We start from the raw sequence: 14,698 nt of genomic DNA on the forward strand, positions 1-14,698 counted from the left end.
GCTTCTTGCATCTCTATATGAAGTTGATGTCATAAAACTATATTTATATCAATGTTTGCACAGACTTTGTGGTAAAAGTGTATTTTTTTTTTTTTAATGACGTACAGGCAACCAGGAGAGGATTCGAAGATGCTGGTTTGCGATGCTTGTGACAAGGGCTACCACACCTTCTGTCTACTGCCAGCCATGGACTCTGTGCCCCCTGATTCATGGAAGTGCAAAGTAAGCTTATACTCATGACTCACTCTTACATGCCCTTAATCTTTCACCATTTAAGGTAGAAATTAGACCTGTGCAGTTTATGTACATAGTTGCTCTGCTCTTTTCTCATACCCAAAATTGGATGGAGAAACCACTTGAATTCCCCACCAAGGTTCTCCTAAAAGTGAAAATTGCTGTCATTTAACTCGCCACCATATGGTTGAAACACAAAAGAAGTTTATTCAGTTCGAATGAAATGTAATCCAAGCACTTTTAAGAGGCCATTCACACAAAAATTTTTTTTTGTTTTTCATTCCTCTGTGCTGTTTCCATTGTTTTTCTATGTAAAGAACATGTGCTAGATGGACACCTTTGACAATTGCCGTCACGTCTGGTATCCTTTGCAACGTCTTCCGGTTGATATGCTTTTCTAAAACACAGTGATCAAGTTAAAAAGTTCAACTTAAAAACAAAAAACAAATCTTGAGTGCGTTTTTATGGAATGCAAATCTTTAGTTTCACTGCCCTGCATCTCGCATTTTTAACCGCAAAAACACACTTTATGATTGGCCTCTAAGGAGGTTAAAAATATGTGCCATTCCTTTTATAATGTCCCTTTGAGTGATTGTGGCGTGTGATGGTAATATCAGTTTGAACAGATGTTTGGCTAATAGGAAAATGGGATTTTTGTAAGTGAAATATCACTATTGGTTTGGCTGACCTCATTTGCATATCTGTTTCAGCGGTGCCGTGTGTGTATTGACTGTGGCATGCGAGGGCTGAAGCTTCCTGGCTCTGAACAGTGGTTTGAGAGCTACACAGTATGCGATGGCTGTCAGCGCAGGCGCACCTCTGTCTGTGGTGTGTGCAGTAAAGTCGTGGAGCCCTCGGCCTCCCTCCAACATTGCTGTGCCATCTGCCACAGGTTAGTTTTTTGTACCTTCTGCTATAAAGCACAGGCAGGTGAGCTACATCCTCGTCTAAAGCAGAGCGTTTGGTGCTGTACAAAGAAGCAGTTTATTAAAATGGAGGTGACCTGTTAAAAATTCTCTATTGTGAAGCAATGTTTGCTATGAAGTAACAAACAAACAAACTGACTTTCAGTTGTCTCTTTGCATATTTGTAACTTGTTTGATGTCCTCCGCAGATGGGTACACAGAGATTGTGCCGCTCTGTCAGGGCCTCCTGAGGAGAAATGCATCTGTGTGCTGTGCAAAGAAATCCCAGATGAGGTTCCAATCGAGTCTGAGGTATCATCCACAAATGTAGATGAGAAAGCGGATTCGGAGGTGCCAATGGAATTGGGTATGTAGTGGGTACTCTGTTTTTAACTATTTTAAAGGGCTCTTTAAAACGAGTCTCGTGATGAGGACTAAATAGTGTCCAAGATGTACTTATGAATGTTTTTTTTTCAAACTACATTCAGATGTTGTCAGAATTGCATGTGACATCTCATTTGTAGTGTAAACATTAATGATTCCTGTTGCCTGTATTCCTGTAAATCATCCTTTGTTTTACATTTTGCTGGTTATCCTATCAATTTAATACATCCTTGCTGTTTTAAAGTATTCATTTCTTTAAAAAAATGGTACTGACCGCAAACTTTTGAACAGTAGTGCACCTGATGAATACAAATTTGAAAATTTCGGCATTCAAATGGAATTTAAAAGGCTTCTTTTAATTCAGTTCTGCATGCTGCATTGCAGTCAGTGTTTTCTCTGTATACCAATGTGTATGTGGTATCATGGGTTAGTTGGTGAGACCCAGCCCTAGTTTCTGTTCTCTGTGTATTATTGACTGATATTAGATGTGGATATTGAGCTGATGCTTCATTTTAGGGACAGAGCTTGAGGTGGTTGGAATGGCAGAAGTGAAAGAAAGCATTATAGAGGAGGAACTACGGCCAGAAGGTGCTGAGGGCTCCACAGAGACTGATGTGCACAGTGAGGTCTCTACAGAGCTGCAGGCTTCTTTAGCTACGGTTTCAGGTACATTTTGAAACCCACCATAGTTTAGGTTTTACTTGCAAACACTTACACTGGCCCTGCCACAAAAATAGGCAATCTGATGGGTCATTTTATTTGAATGGACGCATAGGTCAATGTTTAATAAAAATATAATTATATTTTGGATGGGGAAATGTAATTTATAAACTGCACATTTTATACATATTTTTTTAATTAATGTTTTCTATTAAGTTTAATTTGCAAACAGGCTGCAAATATTAGGTTTTTATTTCCAATAATAGCTGCAATATGAAACTACAATGTAACACTATGATTTGTTGTTGTTGCAAAATTACTTTTTTTCTTTTTCTTTGTTTTTTAATCCTTCCAAAACTATCACAAAACATTCTTGGCAGTTCCCACAAATCCTCCATGTTATCCATGCTACAGACTTAGGTATTTAAGAGATTTTTTTATGTTTGTATTTCCTATGCTCGTTGTCTTCTATAGATATGGATAAAAAACAAAAAGAGGAGGAGAGTACAAGTGAAACATTGGTTACAGAGGCAGTTGGGGAAAAATCGAAGGACAATCAGGACCCTCCTATGAAGGATAGCCCAGACAGCCCTGTCCCTGATACTATAGAGGAAGCCCAACCTGATGTATCCCAGATTCCTATAGAAAGGCAGGAGTCGCAAGGGCAAGACAAGCCTCCGCAAACAGAGACAGAGGTGGACATTACAGTGGATTCCACTGAAACACAGCCTCCGTCAAGCCTGTGTTCTCAATCTTCTCAAATCACACTCCCTGTTTTGGAAGAAACAGAGCCAGTTGCGATGGACTTGGAGGACATGGGATCTGAGATGCGGCAAGGGTCAATAGACAGGACTCCTCCACATCCTCCTCAGACAGAAATGCCCCCTGCATCTGACACCGATGACAGAATGGGCCAGTCTGAGGATGAGGAAGAGGAGGATGAGCAGGGGTTGGAGGAATCCTTAGATGAGTCTCTCCTCAAAGATGGGAGTCAGGGAGAAGATGAACAATCCAGGAAGGAGATGCAAGAAGATATGAAGCCTGAGCTGGTCCTCGATGAGACATCAAACATTAGCCATGGTGACGAGAGCAGCAGCGGTTTCCTTGGCTCACCGGCTGAGGCAGACTCTCAGATGCTGTCCATGGAACTCAGCCTGGTGCCAGCTGGCAGGACCCGTTCTGATTCGCTGCTCACGGAAACAGAGGACTCGTTGCCATTTGATCCGCTGAAGCCCGATGGGGAGAAAGTGAAGCGTAGGGGTTCTCCTGGACGCTCACGGGTAAAGCAGGTGGATGTCAGTCTCTAAACTTTTTCTGCATGAAATTTAGGTTCGCCACTAGTCCAAGAGCAGTCAAGTTTGATGCTCATAAATTTATTTCCTGACCCTTCAGGGCAGAGGCAGTGGTTTCCCAGGGAAACGGCGGCCACGAGGTGGCGGTGGCGGCGGCGGCAGCGGTGGTGGAAGAGGGCGTGGACGGTCACGTCTCAAAGCAATGGCCTCTTGTATTGACGCCTTTATAGTAAGCTCTTCACTTCATCTGCAATCCCTTCTTTTTTCTTTTACTAGTGTTTTATTGTCTTATGTATTGTACAATAACATTTTAGTGCACTGGTTAAAATAAAGTATTTTGTTTTAACAATATGAATTATTCTAAAACCATTACAACCAGTGTTACTAAATCTATTAAAAATATTTTTTTATTAATGGAAATAAAAATACAAAATAAAATATTAATATTAAAATAAAAACTAAAGATTATCTGAAATGAGATTAAATAATAAAATGCTAAAGTTACTAAAACTGAAATAACTTTATTTGAGCTTATTATAATTAAAAATGAAAACGACAAAAGCTCATAGCAAAATTACTAAAACTTCAACTAAAAGCTAATTCAAAATGTTTATAGTACTAAATAGTACTAAAATAACAGTGATTACTTAATCTTTATTTTTTTATGTGGCATTAAAACGGTCATAGAATTTTGATTTAGCCTTATAGCCTTCTTTGTTTTGTAACAGTTTAATAGTGCTCACGTATTGTCAGAATTCCCATAAATGGGAGATGTTGACTTGTAAAAAGTACACCGTAAATCTTTGAAACAGCGTTTACCTCTTGTGCTAAACAAAAAAAAGTTTAAATTAAATGCATCTGTAATATTTACAGCTAAGCATGACTGCAGACACTGGACTTAGCAAAGAAGAAGATGAGGAGGAAGATGACACCATGCAAAATACTGTGGTACTTTTCTCCAACACTGATAAGTTTGTCCTGCAGCAGGTACGACTCTAACTTTCATTATTGTTATTATTATTCTTTCAAATTCCTATAAAATTCAGCATCATAACTGACTATATATTTGTCTCTTTTTTTTGTGTAACAGGACATGTGTGTAGTGTGTGGTAGTTTTGGACAAGGTGTGGAGGGACAGCTTTTAGCCTGTGCTCAGTGTGCACAGTGTTATCATCCATACTGTGTGAACAGCAAGGTAAGCTTTTGAATTCTATTCTGTATGGTGACCATCTTTATGCACAGATCCTCATTATTTCTTTATTTGGATTTCTCCTCTATAGATCACCAAGATGATGCTAAGAAAAGGCTGGCGTTGTCTTGAGTGCATTGTGTGCGAGGTGTGTGGGAAGGCTTCAGATCCTGCCCGATTGCTGCTTTGTGACGACTGTGATGTCAGCTATCACACTTATTGCTTGGACCCACCCTTACAGACTGTGCCTAAGGGAGGCTGGAAGTGCAAATGGTGTGTCATTGCCTCCCTACAGTGATTATGTGTGTCAGTTGGGAGCCCAAAGAGAAAATGTGGTAACCGAACCATTGATCTACCCCCCTTCAGGTGTGTGTGCTGTATGCAGTGTGGTGCTAGCTCCCCTGGGTTCCACTGTGAGTGGCAAAATAACTACAATCACTGCGGCCCTTGCGCCAGCCTGGTAACATGTCCTGTGTGTCGTGAGAACTTCATGGAGGAGGAGCTGCTTCTGCAGTGTCAGCACTGTGACAGGTCAGTCAGGAACTGGATCATATTATATTAATAAAGTCTAGTCAAGTCACCTTTATTTATATAGCGCTTTTTACAATACAGATTGTATCAAAGCAGCTTCACAGTGATAACATGAAAATAATATAACAGAGTTTGTTTCTAAAAGAAAATCGAGTCAACGTCCACCTTAAGTAAGGCAGATCAATAATATTATTGAATATTAAATGTCCCCAACTAAGCAAGCCAAAAGCCAAGGCAACAGTGGCAAGGAACCAAAACTCCATCAGGTGACAGAATGGAGAAAAAAACCTTGGGAGAAACCAGACTCAGTCGGAGGGCCAGTTCTCCTCTGGCCAACGAAGGAACAGTCCATGATTTTTGATTCGGGCAGCATTACAAGGCAGATTGGATCGGAACATTTAGAAATTTATCCATTTCCATCTTTTAGAAGTCCAAGTAATCACTCCGGTGTTGAGACGAGTTGTTGAGGATCAGTGCCGTCCACCATAGAGGGTCCATATCGGCGGTGTTGAGTCGTCTCTTCACAGGCTTTGTGATTGGGGTATAGGGATGCAGCGATTACCGGATTTCACAATTAACCGCGCTTTAAAACGTCACGGTTAATTAATCGTAAAGACTATGCTACACCGAGTGTTCTGCACGGAACGGAACTTTTGCACCAAACGAAAACAAGGTTACACCAGCGGTGCACTAGATTAATGCCGTGTTCAACCACTATGGCAGAGGGACTAGCAGCGATGCTATATTTCCACCGAAAAAACGCCATAAGGGCCTGTTCACAGATCGCGTCTTTTGCGCGCTCAAGTTCGTTATTTCAAATGTAGGCGCGCGGCATGCGCGCTTATAAGGGAAGCGACGCGCTCGTTTTTTTCCAAGAGCGTGCGCGCCGCATCGAGATAAAAACATTTCTACTTTTCATAATGACGCAAGCGCACCTTAGGTCAAGTGACAAGAACCAACACAGCAACAACAGAAGCCTCCGGACGGAGCGCAACCGCCCTAGCGCTTTGGAAAAAGGAGAACGTGGCGTGCAACTTTCAGCTTTCAGTGCAAAAAAACAACAAAAAAACAGCGGAATGTTTTGGTTACGCAAGTCTGTGGAAAACAGAATGTGACGTGCTCTCAAGATTTTCAGTCAGTGAACATTTAACTTAATATCCTATTGCTTTCTCCTGTAAATGTTAGGCTTTGTAGTTTTAATATGCCCGGTGTAAAACACTAACATAAGATCAGGGCCGTGTAGACTTCTAGGACTACCAATTAACTGCATTTCAGTTATTAATAACAAAGCATGAGAGATGTTCTCAGTTTCTTTCTAATTTTTACTTAAACTTCAAACAAACAAACCAAAATAATGAGATTATAATAGATGATTTTCTAAAGGCGCATGTAAAATTTGGATTAATAATTAAAAAAAGAGTATTAAAATAAGTACAATAATATTGGAGTGGATAACATTTGGACTATATTTGTTTTCTTTTTAAAAGAAATACATAGTTAATATTTAGCTTACATTTAATTCAATAGAGCCAACTACTTTGTTTATTCTTATTTTCATTGGGATTTATTATCCCTTTATTTGTTTTTAAGTCAAATACCAACAAGATATTGTTTTCATGTTATCAAGTTTTCTACCTCAGGTTGAAAATAAATTTAGAACAAACTAAACACTTAATCATCTTGTGATCTTTTTCAATCAAATAGCCCTGCAGCCATTGACTTAATTTGTTATTTTTAAAAGAAAAATGCTGGATGTTTACAAAGCACTTCTCTATAATTCCAAAGGAAGAGATTGATTATCGTTTGTCATTTTATAATTTTGTACTGCGTTGTGGCAAATAACACATTAAAATCTAGTGTTGAGTGTTCATGTGATATAATACATATAGTTTTGTGAAATTAATTGATGCATAATAATCGTGATAATCGTTAAATCGTGATTATTTCTCAGACAATAATCGTACTTACAAAATCTGTAATCGTTGCATCCCTATTGGGGTATCTGAAGTCTCCGTGAAAGGCTGGATACAAACTGGAGCTGACGAACGCCGTTTTTCTCGGGACTCGCGTCCCGAGATAACAGCAGAAAAGCAAAAAGGGAAAATAATTAGCGTAGCTGCTGTTCATAATGATTTCCATAACACGGGCTTAAATGATAAAAAACATGAAGACAGTGATTCTTCCGTCCCAGAGTCACCCCCCTCCGTCCCCCACTCAACTCAGCCCTGCTTACTGACCTCTACATCCCTCCTGCTGCTGAGACCCAACCACAATCTCACAATCTCTCCGCAGCCCAACCATACGCGCCGACCCGTTTGACTAAGGCTGTCGAGCCCCACTGTCGTCGTTAAAGCAGGTTCAGTGGCAACGGTTCCGTATGGCATACCACCTACCGCAAAACACAATATCTACCCAACCACCCGTCATTCACGCAATATACACAGGAACGTAATGACTGTAAATACTATGCAACCTATACAAATAACCTACAGACTCTTCAAGTTTTATAATATTAAGTGCATTTGATCTGATTCAGCAGTGGTATAAAAGGTAAGCATTATGTGAATGCTTGGCTAAAGAGATGCGTCTTTAATCTAGTTTTAAACTGGGACAGCGAGTCAGAGCCTCGAACAATATCAGGAAGGCTATTCCAGAGTTTTGGAGCTAAATGTGAGAACGCCCTTCCTCCTTTAGTGGACTTAGATATCCTAGGAATGACCAGAAGCCTCGAATTTAGTGATCTTAAAGAACGCGATGGATTGTAGGGCGATAGAAGGTCCATTAAATATACAGGAGCTAAACCATTTAGGGCTTTATAGGTCAGTAATAGTACTTTGTAATTGATACGGAATTTGATAGGTAACCCGTGTAGAGATGATAAAATTGGTGTTATATGATCATATTTTCTTGACCTAGTAATAACTCTAGCAGCTGCATTTTGCACTAACTGTAGCTTGTTTATTGAGGATGCAGGACAACCAGCTAATATAGCATTACAATAATCTAGTCTCGAGGTCATGAATGCATGAACTAACTTTTCTGCATCAGAAACAGATAGCATGTTACGTAGCTTTGTAATGTTTCTAAGGTGGAAAAAGGCTGTTCTTGTAACATATGAAATATGATTTTCGAAAGACAAGTTGCGGTCTAGTATAACACCCAGGTCTTTTACTGTAGTGGATAAAGTAACAGGACATCCTTCTATATTAAAGTTGTATTGTAAGTGAGTTTGTGGGTAGTTTTTTGGACCAATAAGTAATACCTCCGTTTTATCTGAATTTAGTAGCAGGAAATTACGCGTCATCCAGCATTTTATATCTTTGAGACACTCTGTCAAATTTGATAAGTTAAAGGACAATCCTAGCTCCCATTCTCCATCGTCATTAGTTGGTCTCTGTTCCTATGTTTATTAATATGTTTATAAGATAGAATTGTTAAACACAGAAAGTATAAGGTATACGAAAAAGTATTATAGCATTTGCATTAATATTATTGGCAATAGAAAGGCAAACGCTAAAATACTCATTCGACAAACTTTAAACCCTTCATTTCAAACTATGCTGCACTATATCCACTTTGCATCTGTCATATTCATGTAATTTACTCTGTGCCTTGTTGGTTACAGTGTTTACTTCCTTTTTATTCATATATTTTTTTTAACAACTTCTTTATTTGTGAAAAATACTGTTGATTTGCAGAATCAAAAAGTTGCCATCTAAAGTATGTCTTTATTTTACAGATTTTAAAATTCCTTTTTCAAATGATTTATTTCTAATTTATTAAATATATTGGCCATCCTGCTCTTGGCATAGGCCATCAAAAAAACAATATCGGTTGACCACTCAAAAAATTTATCATGGTTTCCAACAAAATATTAAATAGCACAACTGTTTTCAACATCGATTATAATAATAAATGTTTTCGAGCACCAAAACAGCCTATTAGATTGATTACTGAAGGAGCATGTGAGACAGCTTTGGCATCACAGGAATAAATTACATTTTGAAATGTATCCAAATAGAAAAGCCACTTTAAAGGAAGAAATAGTTCACAATATTTGTGTTTTTTGTAAAAGTCTTAGTGAGCATAAGAGACATTTTTTTTTGTCTTTCGTAGATGGGTTCATGCTGTATGTGAGAGTCTTTACACTGAGGATGAGGTTGAACAAGCATCTGATGAAGGTTTTGCCTGTACAGCCTGCACTCCATATGTCCCCAGGCCTATTGGTGAGTTTTGTGAAAGATTTGATTAGAGGTTCATTTGATTAGTGGGTTGATTAGAGGTTCTATTTCACAAAATAATAACGCTTATCTATCTCTCTTAGTGGAGTCTCCTATGATGTCGGTTTTCAAAATGAAAGATCCAGGTATGTGTATGTTTGATAATTAGTTGTCAGGCTTTCATCTATTTGCTATTTTTATCTGACTTTATCTCTGTTTCTCCATCCACTTGCTTCAGAGCCACAGTTTTATCGTCTGGAGGGTGTCTGGCTAACAGAGAGTGGCATGTCTTTATTGCGAAGCATCTCCATGTCACCCCTGCACAAGCGCAGGCAGCGCCGGTCCCGACTGGGCACCATGTGTATTGATGAGCTAAAAGAAGGTGATGCAGATGGTGATGAGGGGAAAGGTCAGTTTATTACAAAGTTGAAATTTATACTGTATGTGACCAATTATTTTTGTCTTCTTTACAAATGAGACCGCTGGTACAATGTTTGTAAATACTTAAAGAAATCTTCAGGCTGTTTTCCTTGAACATTGTGTAAATAAATTAGTGTTGTGATTTACTGTGATTATGAATGCAAATAATATAACTGAGCTGAAATTGTTATAGGAGGTCCAGAAGCAATGGAATGTGAGCCCAAGCTGGAAGCACCTGGAAGCCCAGACAGGGATGGAGTGGACAGAGAAACTGGGACAGATGGGGCTATAGAGGGCATGGCTGACTGTGAAACTCTCAAAGGAGTAGAAGAGGCTGATGACGGGAAGAAGAGAAAGCGGAAACCATACAGACCAGGTCACTGAGCCGTTTTGTTTCCTAATAGCTGTATCAGTGTTCTGTGCTTTGAAAGAAAGTGGTAATAAAGTGATTTTTCACTTTTAGGGATTGGAGGCTTCATGGTCCGGCAAAGAAAGTGTCACACACGAATGAGGAGGAGTCTGTCTGCCTCTGGTGATGCTGTTCCTGAAGGTCAAGCAGCTGAAGCGAAACTTGAGGAAGGCAAGTGTGTCCAAATTCGCCTTCACACTGCCACAGCAAACACCAGTATCTAATGATTGTTGAGTTTTGCTGGATCAGTGTTGAGTCTTGTAATGTTTTAAGCATACTAGTATGCTTACTTCTACTGCTATACTTACTACTGTATGCTGTAGTCTGACGTAATCACAAAATGCCAATGTCCTTGCCAACTACTACAAAAAAGTCTGTGGGTGCAACTCCCTGTGGGTGTAAATCCTTACACCCAGGCTGTCTGCGGCTGTCAGTCATTATTGGCCACAAAAAATGTCTTTCAGTTCCTTTTTATGAAATGTATTCTAAAGGCCTTGCGTCAAAACACTCAAGAAATCTGAACAGTGAAGTACAAATCTGCAAATAAAATGTTATGGTCATAATCTTGCATGTGTTACAGTCCTCTTGCAGTTTTCTCAGAATAAAATGTTCTTTGATCTTTTCAACTTATATAATATAAAATAGAAAAAGTTATATCTGTTAAATTCAGTGATGTTAAACATAGTACACTGCGTATTAGCTTATTGTAAAGTGATCAGTGTCATGCAAACCGTGTGTTGTTTTTTGGGGAAGTATAAATTGAGTTTTGAACTTTTTTACCCCAATGTTTTAGTCCAGCATCCTTTAGTATGTTTGAAATGTTTCTTAGTGCAGTATGGTCTTACATGTTGCCTCAACATCTTTTATGATCTCAAAGCATTCACCAAACCTTCATATTACTCTAATTTTAACAGTTAGATTTTATTCATGTAGGACCTCATCCTGACATACCTCTCGATGTCCCAGAGGCAAAGACCGCAGAGGGAGAGGGCGAGCAAGCCAAGAAGCGCAGGGGCAGAAAGAAGAGCAAGTTGGAGGACATGTTTCCTGCATACCTACAGGAGGCTTTCTTTGGCAAGACATTGCTCGATCAGAGTAAGAGAGCTTTTCTTGCACCTCCAACCCAAAGACATACGCAGGGCATTCAGAGACCTCCTCTCCCTGGGAATGGTGCCAGAAATACAGCCTCTGAACCAGGTAAGACACTACGTCAATGTTAGTGTTTGAGAGTAATAAAGCTAGATGTGGCATAGATTTAAATGTTTGTTTCATTTTGTTCTTACAGTTGAAGCCACAGTCAGGCTGTCTGGTCTTCCCATGGAACTAAAGCAAGAGGGTGAGGGATCCAAGCCTCCAGGTGATCGATCAGGTAGGATTTTCAAAGCTGTGGTAGTTTGATATTTTAGCAATGATTGTTTTCATAACATAATATTTAACTTGGACAACATTTTGTAGCAGTAGTGCCAGGAGTAATTGGGCAACTTTCCAACATGGAACAGAGCTCAGCTGATGCACAAGGGTCTGACATACAGAAGAATGAAGGTAAATACTTTCGTCAACAAAAAAGTGAGCTACCTGTTGTCATGAAAAATTTTATTACTCAAAAGACCACCCTTTTCACCCAGCAGATCTCCCTCGGGGACTAGAAAGTCAAGATTCTGAGCAGTTCTTCCGCAAAGTACTTGGACCTACTGAAGGGGGCTCTGTGAGTGGGCCCCTGCAGCCTAGCATTAAACCTGTTCAGGAGAGTGATCCAAATCTAAGTGGTTTCCCTCAAAGAAACCTCCTTCCAGGTATGGACAGAATTTTATATATTAAATTATTTTTTTTATATATATAATTTACTTAAACTTTTTTCACTCAAGAGGTGTTATAAGTTAGATTTGTTATACATGTATACACTTAATGCACCATGATTTAACTACAGGTGCTTCCTTATCTGGCGCACTCCCCTCAACTGGTATCATGGACTCTTTTTCAGGTCTCTCCCAGTCCCCCTTTTTTGACATACGGTAAGCTTTTTTCTTTGCCTTCTCCCTTTTGTCCCCTTATGAATTTGACCTTCTTTATATGACTTTATTCTTCTCATCTCCAGTGATCGAGGGGGTCTTTTCAGTCCAGACCAGGATGAGGAAAGTCCATGGGCAACACCATCCACTCCAGCCACCCCTTCCACTCCTCCAACTCCTACTGAACAGGAAGGTGATGGCCTCTCCTACAATCAGCGCAGTCTGCAGCGTTGGGAGAAGGATGAGGAATTGGGAAATCTATCTACCATCTCTCCTGTATTATATGCTAACATGAACTTCCCTAGTCTCAAACAGGACTACCCTGGTTAGTATTAAACTGACTTCTGAATGTTAAATTGTTGTAGAAGGTGTACCTGCTAATTCCACTTTAACTTAGTCATAGTTTTACTCCTAAAAATAAGGAGGGCTTACATACATGACTAAAGATTTGTTAGGTCTGCTTCATAATTTCCTTTTTCCATAGACTGGGCAAGTCGCTGCAAACAAATAATGAAAATTTGGAGGAAGGTATCAGCTGCAGACAAGGTTCCTTATCTGGTAGGTGCTAGTTTGAACCTATAGTGTAACTTAATTTAAAAGTACTGTCTTTGTCCTCTAACAGTTTTCATTTGTTTACCACTTGTCCCTTATCCATTCAGCAAAAGGCCAAAGATAATAGGGCTGCTCAGAGAATAAACAAGGCACAGAAGGTATGTGACAATCTCTACAAATAAACTGTATATCATTTGATGCGTTTGCATTGTAATTGTAAATTTGTTTCTTTATTCTTCTCAACAGCAGGCTGAGAGTCAAGTATGTCGGCCTATCAAAACTGAGCCTGGCCGTGTTAAAGGCGAGCGCCCTAATCTGCACCTTCAAATTCCTCCACCCTCAGGCTCTGTATCCACTCCCTCCCAGCCGAGCTCTGCTGAGAGTCCTTACCCCCATGCCCCAGACTCTGCATCTTCTGCGTTTTTTCCTGATGGACCCCTCAAGACTCCTTGCTCAGCTGATTTGCAGACAGACCCATTTTCTAAATTTCCCTCTCAGTCTCCGCACCTTCAATCTCAGCCATCCACCCCATACTCGCAGCCTTCTTCCAGCCCCTTGCCAGCCTCTTCCTCAGGATATCCTATGCCTGGCTCACAGGGTGCTACTCAGGGACGGCCAGCCAGTTTCGGCTCCCTTGACATGCAACCAGGGACTCCTCGCAGGGCCCAGCAGGTTGACCCATTTTTTAGATCACAACAGCAGATCCCCAAACCTCAGCAGCCCTCTCAGGAGGCCTTAGGTCCACCTGAGAGTCCGCGACCTAGGCCTGGTGGGCCTGGAGATTCTCAGATGTTCGCACCAACTCATACAACCCATTGTGGCGACCCTTTCCGTGGCCAGCATGGAGCTGCCCGACAAGATCATACTTCATCTCCTTCTCAATCTGCAATAGCTTCTTCACCTGCTGGGGTGGGCCCAAATAGGGCAGAAATGAATGCCCCATCTCCACGTTCTTCCTTTGGCAGACAAGACCTTAGCTCTGGTTCTCCTGCTAGTTTGGACTCTGGAGAAGGGTTATTTAAAGCCCCCATGACACCTCGTATGCATCAGGGGGATGCAGGTGGCTTGTCTGTTTCACACCCTCCGGGTGCCTCTCCTAATCATCATCCTCCTGAGAGCTACCGCCAATCTCCCTCCACGTTCTCTGACCCTTACACCCAGCCTCCTCTCACACCACGACCTCAATCGGGTGATGGCTCCTCTCCACTACCCCAAAGGCTTCCTGCGCCTCAACAAGAAACGTATTCAAGATTGCCTTCCAGTCCTCAGTCGCAAGGCAGTTGTCAGTCACCTCTCACACCAGGAGCCATTTCCAATGAAATGCTTTCTGTGCAGTCGCCATCCACTCCACGCTTTCAGTCACCTGACCCTTACTCCCGCCCACCTTCACGACCTCAGTCTAGAGATCCATTTGCCTCACTGCATAAACCTCCTCGCCCATCTTCTGTTGCACCAGAGGGTAACTCCCCCTTTAGAGGCTCACCTCATCCTAGCCAGCAACCTCCCTGCTCACCCTCAATAGCAGATCCACTTTCTGGAAAACCCTCTGCTTTCAGCTGCAGTCCTGGTGTCGGGCTTCAAATGGGCCAGCAACAAATAGTTGGCCAGCAGCAGATGTTGACTTCTCAGCAAGCTCAGGTCCATCTCCAGCAGCCACAATCCCAGAAGCAACCAATGGGTGCTGATTTTAACTCAAGAATAGCACTTCAACCTGGAAACCAAGAAACTACTGTTCGGCCAACAGATGCTCCACATTTACCCAACATGCCTGGGACACAGGACATGTCAGACCTGTCAGCTGGACAGGATCCAGCTCTCATGAGCCTTAGTCCATCTGAGTTAGAAAAGCACAGACAGGTCAAGTAGCCATTAATTAGATGTGCACATTTAAGA

The 14,698-nt window shown here is 41.0% G+C and overlaps 1 protein-coding gene across 14 annotated transcripts in view; it reads left to right on the forward strand.

Moving 5' to 3' along the window:
• Positions 1-14,698, forward strand: part of kmt2d (lysine (K)-specific methyltransferase 2D) — a 40,179-nt gene that overhangs the window by 6,250 nt on the left and 19,231 nt on the right. For 3 of the 14 annotated variants that reach the window (XM_077219077.1, XM_077219091.1, XM_077219078.1), the window contains exons 8-31: positions 108-222; positions 945-1,126; positions 1,349-1,506; positions 2,040-2,189; positions 2,658-3,478; positions 3,576-3,704; positions 4,349-4,462; positions 4,566-4,670; positions 4,756-4,937; positions 5,031-5,195; positions 9,312-9,421; positions 9,520-9,561; positions 9,654-9,824; positions 10,029-10,211; positions 10,299-10,415; positions 11,178-11,441; positions 11,530-11,613; positions 11,700-11,786; positions 11,870-12,037; positions 12,172-12,256; positions 12,340-12,578; positions 12,738-12,811; positions 12,913-12,963; positions 13,052-14,662. In XM_077219077.1, coding sequence (XP_077075192.1) covers positions 108-222; positions 945-1,126; positions 1,349-1,506; positions 2,040-2,189; positions 2,658-3,478; positions 3,576-3,704; positions 4,349-4,462; positions 4,566-4,670; positions 4,756-4,937; positions 5,031-5,195; positions 9,312-9,421; positions 9,520-9,561; positions 9,654-9,824; positions 10,029-10,211; positions 10,299-10,415; positions 11,178-11,441; positions 11,530-11,613; positions 11,700-11,786; positions 11,870-12,037; positions 12,172-12,256; positions 12,340-12,578; positions 12,738-12,811; positions 12,913-12,963; positions 13,052-14,662 — 5,407 coding nt within the window. The remainder of the gene's footprint in view (positions 1-107; positions 223-944; positions 1,127-1,348; positions 1,507-2,039; positions 2,190-2,657; positions 3,479-3,575; positions 3,705-4,348; positions 4,463-4,565; positions 4,671-4,755; positions 4,938-5,030; positions 5,196-9,311; positions 9,422-9,519; positions 9,562-9,653; positions 9,825-10,028; positions 10,212-10,298; positions 10,416-11,177; positions 11,442-11,529; positions 11,614-11,699; positions 11,787-11,869; positions 12,038-12,171; positions 12,257-12,339; positions 12,579-12,737; positions 12,812-12,912; positions 12,964-13,051; positions 14,663-14,698) is intronic. The other 11 variants (XM_077219084.1, XM_077219092.1, XM_077219085.1 and 8 more) reach the window with 8 other exon arrangements.

Source organism: Siphateles boraxobius, unplaced genomic scaffold, assembly GCF_051911475.1.
Source record: "Siphateles boraxobius isolate OS27281-9 unplaced genomic scaffold, OSU_SipBor_1 77, whole genome shotgun sequence".
Taxonomy (NCBI): domain Eukaryota; kingdom Metazoa; phylum Chordata; class Actinopteri; order Cypriniformes; family Leuciscidae; genus Siphateles; species Siphateles boraxobius.